The sequence below is a fragment of the Ceratosolen solmsi genome, unplaced genomic scaffold, assembly GCF_000503995.2.
Source record: "Ceratosolen solmsi marchali unplaced genomic scaffold, CerSol_1.0 scaffold7, whole genome shotgun sequence".
NCBI classification, from domain to species: domain Eukaryota; kingdom Metazoa; phylum Arthropoda; class Insecta; order Hymenoptera; family Agaonidae; genus Ceratosolen; species Ceratosolen solmsi.
Window position 1 is genome coordinate 14,266,156 of NW_011948413.1, and position 9,946 is coordinate 14,276,101.

General features: G+C 32.2%; 3 protein-coding genes across 3 annotated transcripts in view; 1 reads left to right on the forward strand and 2 right to left on the reverse strand.

Moving 5' to 3' along the window:
- Positions 1 to 3,388: 3,388 nt before the first annotated feature.
- LOC105367514 (U6 snRNA-associated Sm-like protein LSm2) lies at positions 3,389 to 4,356 on the reverse strand. The gene is made up of 4 exons (XM_011506257.1): positions 4,208 to 4,356; positions 4,005 to 4,072; positions 3,744 to 3,834; positions 3,389 to 3,673 (listed from the first exon to the last, which is right to left on the reverse strand). Exons 1-4 carry the CDS (start codon positions 4,208 to 4,210, stop codon positions 3,548 to 3,550), a joined length of 288 nt encoding a protein of 95 aa, XP_011504559.1. The 5' UTR covers positions 4,211 to 4,356; the 3' UTR covers positions 3,389 to 3,547.
- Positions 4,357 to 4,483: 127 nt separating this feature from the next.
- On the forward strand, positions 4,484 to 7,254 carry LOC105367516 (replication factor C subunit 4). The gene is made up of 6 exons (XM_011506259.1): positions 4,484 to 4,920; positions 5,199 to 5,474; positions 6,047 to 6,440; positions 6,614 to 6,727; positions 6,790 to 6,873; positions 6,958 to 7,254. Exons 1-6 carry the CDS (start codon positions 4,805 to 4,807, stop codon positions 7,048 to 7,050), a joined length of 1,077 nt encoding a protein of 358 aa, XP_011504561.1. The 5' UTR covers positions 4,484 to 4,804; the 3' UTR covers positions 7,051 to 7,254.
- A 302-nt stretch (positions 7,255 to 7,556) lies between these two features.
- kto (mediator complex subunit kohtalo) overlaps positions 7,557 to 9,946 on the reverse strand; it is a 14,353-nt gene continuing 11,963 nt past the window's right edge. The window contains exons 17-20 of the mRNA XM_011506258.1: positions 9,636 to 9,845; positions 8,841 to 9,094; positions 8,310 to 8,474; positions 7,557 to 8,105 (exon numbers count right to left, since the gene is read on the reverse strand). Of these exons, the coding sequence (XP_011504560.1) occupies positions 7,905 to 8,105; positions 8,310 to 8,474; positions 8,841 to 9,094; positions 9,636 to 9,845 (830 nt within the window). The 3' untranslated portion in view covers positions 7,557 to 7,904. The remainder of the gene's footprint in view (positions 8,106 to 8,309; positions 8,475 to 8,840; positions 9,095 to 9,635; positions 9,846 to 9,946) is intronic.

Consider the following 9,946-nt stretch of genomic DNA (forward strand, 5'->3'; position numbering starts at 1 on the left):
ATTTATAATAGAGACTAATAATATATTGTATTGAAAGACATATACGTAATGCCAATGCGTATTGAATTATAAAGTTAAACATAAAATAACTAATAATATATTTTAATAATCAAATTTTATATTAAAAAAAAAAAAAAAGAAGAAAGAAATTTCAGTGAATGTAAAGAGATTCGTATCTCACTATAATAGATAATACGCTCTCCTTTATTGGATCATAAAAAGAAGAAATCATACAACCAGAAATTCCAATATTAAATACACTGAACTATAATATACACAATAGAATAGATAAAAGGATATGCCGACTCAATTATTTCACATCGAAACTCTAAAAATTATACGTACTATTAAACTATTTACAAACATTTTTCCATCAATTCCATATTATATAATCTGTTGATCTAAATTAGAATAGAGAACAAAAATCTAGAATACACAATGCTTTATTATAACAATTAATCATATGCATATATAGTAATTAATTTTGTTTATTTATTTCTTCATTAATTTATTATATAATGATAACACGAAGATATAAAAAATTAAAGCGATATGTGCATCGACTGGAGTTAAGTAGTATAACTCGTACATAATGCGACTTTCACGGATAGCTGACACGCCGTCAGCCCTTCGCTTTCGTAGATACTCGCTGGGCCGGATGGTTCTCTTCTGTGCCACGGACGGATCAATGAAAATACGCCCCTTTCTCCGCAGCTTCCCCCTTCCAGCATTCTCTTCCACCCCGTTCACCCGCACCGCCATCGGCCCCTTTTCGTTGGCGATCACCTCGCACACTCTCACCTCCTTTATACACTCCGCCATCCTTTCGGTATACCTCATTTTTTCAACGTTCAATCCTGCCTCCCAAATCCTCATTAAGCTGTACTTACCCTCTCCCTCCTTCCCCTCTCTCTCTCTCTCTCTCTCTCTCTCTCTCTCTGTTCATTTCTTTTGCATTCGTTAGACCCCGCTCTCTTATTCCGTTTCCTTTATTTTGTTAGTACCGAGTTTCCTGACAGCAGCCAGCGCATTCGCTTATTTCCTTTGCAAAAATTATGCATCTATCATATCCTCCTGCCACCCCTCCCGATTATTCCACCCTTAACGCTATTTAATATCTCTACTTTAAAACAAAACCGTAAAATCCTCCCATCATCCTGGAATAAAACTTTAGTAAGACTCGGAGTTGCAAATACGGTACAACCCTCTCCCTTTCTTACTGTCATTATCCGAAAACAGTCGACTATCACACCAGCGCAACTTTCTTCATCTGACCGTTTTCTTGCATACATATATATATATACGCACGTGCCCATTCACATTTATGTGCACATGTATCTTCAGCAGTACCCAGCAATACGTACAAGAGTGGATTTATAGGTAAGTGAGTAACTATGCTCTTCGACATTATTGTATACATGTATTACTGACGGATGACATTAAAATAGGAGGCGAGAAAGAAAAGTGGGAGTCTTTACAGTGTCGCCCTTCCGGAGCTAATAGATTAGCTTCGTTTAAGCGTCTTACTTAAAATTATGTACGTAAGCGAATGTACGGCTGATTGCAAACGTCAAATGAAGATTTGTTGCCTTTTACTGCTAATTTATTTTAAAACATTGTTCGTTACATGCTGTGTTGAATAATCAAACTATAATTAAATCAGACTGATGCCTATATATAAATATATATATATATATATATATATATATATATATATATATATAGTACTTAATTAAAAGTTTAATACTGATGGCAACAACTGAATCATGGCAAAATATAAAGAGAATATATTACTCATTATTAAAAACTATATCGATTCTTTAAATAATATTAACAAATTAATTTTAAAGAAGATGAACTGTATAAATTCTAATACATACAATTTACATAACACGTATGTATGGATATGTATGTGTATGCAAATATATATATATATATATATATATATATATTGTGTTTAATATTAACTTATAAACATAAAATTTTTTCATTTCCAAATTTCCACAATTTAATTACTACTTAACAAGTAATTATACATAGTGTAAATTAAACTAATTATTAATATATGTGTGTGTATATATACATATTAAGTAAAATACTGAAAATTTCATTAAATATTCTCCTCTATACGAATCATTTATATATTATTGCATTTAATTCTACATGGCTTTTCCGTATACATAATTTATCAAATTCATGTGTAATTTCAATTAAATTATTATTTTATTTTTAAAAATTCTATTATTATATCGTTATGGCATATAATATCAATATGCCTCATTTTTCTTAATTGTTCGGTAGCCTTAATTTCGAAAATGAAAAGCGAAAGTTTTGGCCAAAAACTAGAAATTGTAGGAAGACTGTCTACACTTATTTACAAATTTATGATTATCTGTAAATTCTTTTATATCTATATTGATAAAGCCACAGATGACATTCTAGTATTAATTATAATAAATAATTGTAGACATAAATAATTTAGGAAAATTAGTCTTTAGGAAAATTAATATACAATTTATTTATTTATCAACTGAATTATCTATTATGTTAAAAAGAATAAAATATTTATGAAAATATTTATAATGCCACTATATTAATGTAAATAATTAACCGAATGTAAAATAAATAGATGTGAAAATAATAAAATTAATAATTTCATAAACAAATAATATTTAAATAAATATCACGAATATGAATAAAGTATAGGTAATCATTACTATAATATCTAATTAGTTTTCAATATGATTCAGAAACATGTAATTTTTTATTTTTCTCAATTCAATTAATACTACAAAATAATTATAAATTAATGTAAATTTAATATAAATATTAATATAATAATTAATATAATAATATAATAGGCATGCATGTTTTAAATGTTAATTATTCTTTAAAAATTATTGTTTTAATAAATTTGTACTAAAAGATAACATTTTTTAGGCAATTATTGTAGAAATTTATATGCAAAATTTAAATCTACTCTCTCATGTTTGAAGATATGATGTTTCTGCATTCATTACTAAACTTAATGTTAAATGTAACTTATTTTGTAATTTATTTCATTATTTAACATTTTTAAATTGTAATTATAATATTGATATATATTATTTGGTGACCATTAATTTCAGTAAATTGAAAAATACCCACGTAAATCCTCAGATAAACATTTTATTGCTTATTAATAAATAAATATAATATATGATATTAATATTATAATAAATTACTTCGTTTTTATTAGTTTGAAATTACCTTTTTACATTATTTATAATTCAAAAATGAATTTACCTTTATTAAGATTGAAAATTTGTGTTCATTTTGTATTCAATTGCATTCATTGTTTGGTAATTTTGGCTTTCTTGAATACTATCACTAAATAAAGCAAGAAGTATGTATAAAATAAGTTACTTTATTGATGCTCGCTGTAGTATATAATACGAAGTTGGAATTTCAGAATGACGAAAGAAGTTACAAAAAATAGTTCTTTAATTTAATGTATTATATCAAAATTATTTAACTTAAGTAATAAACAAAAAATTATAGCAGTATACTATCGAGTTTGTGCCGCTGCTTCTTTTCTTGCCGCATCTTGTAAAAGCTGTGTATCAACTTCATCCCCAGGTAACTGAACATATCTGACAACCGATCCTCTTATAAAACAATTTTTAACTGACAACTGAAATAGCCCATTATTAATATTCTTATTTCAAATATGAAAAATATGTGTTAAGTAAATAGATATATACCATATGAGGATATTTGTCTGGATCTGTGACACTTATATCTGTGAGTTTGATATTTAAATATTGATCAACCGAGTGTAATGTTCCACAAATACTGCGAAATCAAAACGAAAATTATAAATAACAATGACAAATGGTATAAACAATCATAATAATTATGACTAAACTAAAATTGTTATAATTTTTATATTAATCTAATTTTTATAATAAATTGAAATTTAAATAGGCTTAAACAGCAGTTTAAAAATAATAATTATTTATTACCTGAGATCATTTTTCAGCTCCACTACGACATCCTTACCCACCAATGATTTGAAAAACGAATAGAATAACTAAAACAAAACATAATTAATTAATACTAACGTAATAAAGAAGAAAATAAATATGTACATTTGTTGTTTTATAGGTTATAAGTATCAATGATGCATTACGAGCCAGTAAGTTCTTAAGAAAACAGTATTACTTGCCATGATCGAAAGGAAAAGAAATTGATGAAAAATTCAGACAGAATTAATTTATTTATCAAAATGTTCTGCAATAGTGCCGACGAAAAGCCGGAACGCAAGAGCCTACAATCGAAAATCAATTTCAACCTTGCACTCTTCGTAGACAAACCGTGCAATGTTTCTGTTTGACATATCTCTAGACTTTTAAGTCTACATTGGCGTCGGTGAACCGGTAATGTAGTGCGGCTTAGTTCGCGCAAGCGCAATTCAAGTACAATTTCAATTTGCGTAAACTCATTGTCCTGAGGATGGAATGACCAAGGCAAATAATCGCGCTTCACGAGCCGCGTGCACGCACCCCCGAATTATTCCATTTGGTCCATGTAATTATTGTGTGATAATGAAAGATATTGGTAATCCGATAGTGAAGCGGTGCGTGATATAATTGGCAGTGGGCCGTGCGTATGAATTGGCAATGTATGTGCGTGTCGTGTCCAAGGGAAGCTGACCTGAGCCAACGCTTTGATAAAAGTTGGCGGGAACGTGGTTGGCGGCTCTTTACAATCGCTTCCCTTATGTCACTCTGTGTTATTGCCACTTAATACGTTCGTTATTAATATGAATTCGTTTTTGAAAACTGGCAAAATAGGCCAAAAAGAAACGGTTAAAGTACCAACTACGTCGAAGGCGAAGGGCACTCCTCGTCAAAAAGCTACACCTTGGGTCGAAAAATAGTAAGCCAAATAACCTTATTTGTAAATGTTTTACTTTTTAGAATTTTAAATAATAAATAATTGCGGAATAATGTATTTCCGTGACGGTTTGTTACAATTCGTACGTGCCAATTATTCATAAATCTCTATTAAATGCAAGTATTTTAAATCGGAATTGCAATAACCTTTACTTGATTAATGTATTTGTATTAAACGATGGCTAATAAAAATAATCAATTCTCAATAATGCCAACCATGTCAATTCACTTTATCAATATTTTTGTTGATTTAACAAACAGCAGACCTAAAACTGTGGATGAAGTCGTTGAACAAGATGAAGTTGTGGAAGTATTGCGACAGTGCTTGTCCGGTCAGGATTTTCCAAATCTTTTACTGTATGGACCGCCGGGTACTGGTAAAACAAGTACAATTTTAGCTGCAGCTAGACAGCTTTTTGGAACTATGTATAAGGAAAGGATATTGGAGCTGAATGCATCGGATGAAAGAGGAATTCAAGTAATAAGAGATAAAGTGAAATCGTTCTCTCAACTTACGGCGAGCCACATCAGATCCGAGTACGATTTAACATTCTTTTTTAATAATATTAAGTATTTTTACTTCTAAGCTTCGATATCAATGATGTTAAAGTAAAAGGTCTGAAATTTACATTGAAATAAAAAATTTAAAACAATAGTATGCAACTAGTTGCAAGTATCAGGTGTTTTATATAAACTTAGTAAAACATTTATTATTCGCTAGACATTCTCTTGCTTTTTATTTAATACAGATATATCAAAGTTAAAAAGTCAATAACTTTAGATGATAAAAAAAAAAGCAGACAAATAAAAAAAATTATTTTACAAGAAATCGGTCAATGTTTATTTCAATAATGTAGTGTTTTTTAATTATTTAACGAATCAATATTTATTCTACTTAATTGTATCTTCTATTCTTCCATTTGTTCATTTATATAATGCTAAACTTGTGAAATAATTTTTATTGTAATTGCAAGGCTATTTTAAAAAATTTTATATTCATGTAAATTATATGATAACAAACAATCCCAACTGAAATTGCAAAACACCAGAAATAATCATATTCCCTTTAAAAAAGCAATTTATAAAATAATTTTTTATGTCATTTTTAGCGGTAAATCTTGTCCACCGTTCAAAATTGTAATTCTGGATGAAGCAGACAATATGACAGGGGCAGCACAATCAGCTTTAAGGCGAACAATGGAAAAAGAATCGCATACAACTCGATTTTGTCTTATTTGTAATTATATTTCCCGAATTATTCAACCCCTAACATCTCGTTGCACAAAATTTAGATTTAAGCCTCTTGGAGAAGAAAAGATTATTCAGAGATTGGAATATATTTGTAACGAAGAAGATCTGAAAGCAGAAAAAAGCGTACTTAAAACTGTTGTCGATGCATCCGGGGGAGATTTACGGAGAGCGATAACTTGCTTACAATCTGTTACAAGGCTTAAAGGAAAGGGGATTGAAATTACTATAGATGATGTGCTAGAAATATCCGGTGTTAGTAAAATCTAATATAATCAGTAATTTAAGCACTTGAATATATATATATATATATATATATATATATATAGTTTGCCAATAATAATTAGTAATTGAATTAATTGAACTCAAATGTATATTTAATATAAGAATATTTATATTTCATTCTAATAAACTAATTTATTGCATAGATTGTTCCAGTCAAGTGGCTCGATGATTTATTAAAAGTCTGCGAAACAAAAAACTATAACGAAGTCGAAGCTTATGTTGATAAATTCATGTTAGAGGCTTATTCGGCAAGTCAGGTATGAAAAGAAATTAATAATTTCAATTGATAAAAAATAACTGTTCATTATTGATTTTCCAGGTCGTAGATCAATTAAACGACATTATTATTTATTCAAATATACTTACAGATAAGCAAAAAGCTTTAATCGCAGAAAAACTTGCGGTAAGAAAAATTATTATATTCAATGTAAAATTTTTATAATATCTAATTATTATAAAATCGTCAATTTGTTTTAATTTAATTTAGATATGCAGCTATAGATTGCTAGAAGGAGGAAGTGAATATGTACAGTTTATGAATCTTTGCTGCGGTATTATGCAGGCATTTGAAATACGATGATCGCGTGGCATTATTTTAGAAACAACACTCTTCGGTATTTCACTCTCAATCATATTGATTACCTCGTCGATCTTCGTACAAGTTAAATCAGATTTGTGCACTTAAAAATTTTGGCACGATACAATATGAGCTTAGAAAATCAGTGGTTTAACCTGTTTAAACTTTTCAAATTGAATTTGTTAATTAAATCTAAAAAAGCATAAATTTCGTCGTAAATATTTATTATATAATCTAAGCCCATTGACAATCATTCCATAAAATTACAATTCATACGTTTATCACTTGCGGATACACAACGATCAACTACTATTAAATCACCTTAAATCGCAAAATGTGAGAAAAAAAAGAAACGTCGTTTAAAAACTAATGTACAGCATAAAAAGTGATTGAGAATAAAACATTTTCAGTCGAAGCCCTGTTCCATATCAAGTACTCAAACTCGTTCGTGTAAATTAAAAAATAATTAGTTTTCTCACTTGCTCGCTCATTCGAACTCACTCTCTCTCTCTCTCTCTCTCTCTCTTTCATTTAAATATTACATCTCGAATAGATCGGCAATATATTTGCATAATTTTTTTCTCTTCTTACGAAACACTATTTCGCGTGCTAATTATACACATCTACGCAAATATTTGAAAATCTCTCTATAAAATATTTCAACATTTACATTCACTATATTTTCAATTACTTCTTTCTAAACACTCATCCTTTTCGTAATTATAATTATACTAATAATAATAATAGTAATAATAATAATAGTAATAATAATAGTAATAATAATAATAATAATGCGCCCGTCCGAAGGTGCCGAACGCACACAGCCACACATTTTTGTTCGTGCTGACGAAGTACACTTAGTAAGGCGGCGGTTGATGCTGATAAGGATGCTGCGGGGCCTGATTAAGATTGCGCTGAAGATGAGCAACCAGCTGAGGCGTCGCCTGTTGGCCGGCATTACCCGCCTGTTGCTGAACTTGCTGTTGCTGTTGAGCTTGTTGCTGTTGCTGTTGCATGGCCATTATCTGCCTCATGCGTTGTTGAGTCAATGACATTTGCTAGAAAATTAAGTCGGCCATATATTAAGGAGCTCGGGTGTATGCAGCCAAGTAAAGACGCTTTAACTCAATCAAGATTAAATGTAATTTTCTAATAACCGGCTATTGGCAAATTGCTTAAATACAAAAAGTGTCGCGGACGACAATAGGTTTTGTGGGTCGTCGTCATACGAGCTGGTGAAGCGAGATAAGATTTTTACTTACGGATTGCATGTGTTGATTTGGCTGGAGACCAACATTAGCTTGTCCAACACCACCGACATTGACCGTACCGGGTTTGCCACCGGCTTGCCGGTACGGAGGTGCCGGTTGATTTTGTACTCCAGCACCCATTGGACCCATTGTATTCATAGTTACGTTTGGCGCCTGCTATAAGAAAATTACAATAAATTACAATAAAATTGTTCAGCCATAAATCTCGCACACGCAATTACATAATAAGCTATGAAAGAAATACGTATATTTCAATCTCATCGATTTCACTAAATTTCACATTTGTTTACATTCCCAACTAACGAGCAATGCTGCCGCTGCCTTATCATTAATCTCATTAATCGAATCAATTGCAGCGACCATGAAAATTCATGTTTCACAATAAAATCTCACAACAAACGAGCAACAAGATAAGCAAACGTCAGCTTTACATATTAAGTGACTCTGATTAAGGATAAAACGAAGGAAGCTATTGATTCGCCTGAATTTCGGGCTGATTCTGAGTGGCATGGCACGGCTCACCTGCAAATAAGGCGGTCTTGCGGTGCCGGGTTGCATTCTCTGCTGTTGCATGTACTCCTGACTTCGTTGCGCGCCCATCATCTGCTGCTGATTTTGGGCATTGATCATCTGCTGCTGGTTTTGGGCTCCCATCATTTGTTGCTGATTTTGGAACATATTTTGCTGCTGGGCCATCAGACCCGGAGGCTGCTGCTGCTGCGGCTGCTGAGGTATCATTTGCTGTCCACCGTAGCCGGCGTAATTTTGATTCATACCTGCGTACCCGTCAAGCCGTACATTAAGCTTTGTAAGTCAGTTAAAATAAAAAACAAAAAATTAAGCGTCAAGGCTCGGACAAAATTGCATCGTGCGGTAGTATCGTTGGCGATAGTAAATTATACTCTTACTTGTACCTATCGGTCCAAAACAGTTCAAGTGCGCGAGAATTCGGTTACCGCTGAGAAGTTTGGACTCTAGGTTTGATGTACGATACCAGGATCGCGACCACGCGCTTCAATATAATAATATTAAGATGTTATTGTTCAAGTTTTTAGAAAGCATTGACAAATTGACAAAAGAAAGCTGTGATCGATCAAGTTTTTAGAAAGCAATTGACAAAAGAAAGCTGATCGATCAAGTCAAGGTCCGTTCAATAAGGATTACATTTAAAATATGGGAAGTTGGTAAGTTGGCGGACAATTTCTATCCGGGCGTATACGTGTAGCGTGACTTTTACATTTTGACGAGGTTTTTTGTTGGAATTCGTTCCCTCCAATTAATTAAATTAGTAAGAATGAAAAGAAATAAATAACTCGCCTTGCTGCATGCCGGCATACATTCCCTGCGGCTGCTGCTGCTGTTGCTGCTGGGGCGCAAACAAGCCCTGCTGGGGCTGCATTCCAGGTGGTGCTACGTGCTGCTGCCCATGAGTCGCCCTGAGCTGTTGCCTTATGAATTGACTTCTCTGAATGCCCTGGAAGGCAGCTGGTCCAGTGACGTTCGGTGGCGCCGCATTCGGGGGCGCCACTTGTTGTTGTTGTTGTTGTTGCTGTTGCTGCTGCTGCTGCTGCTGTTGTTGTTGCTGCTGCTGCACCGACTGCTGCACCGACTGCTGCTGTTGCTGAACC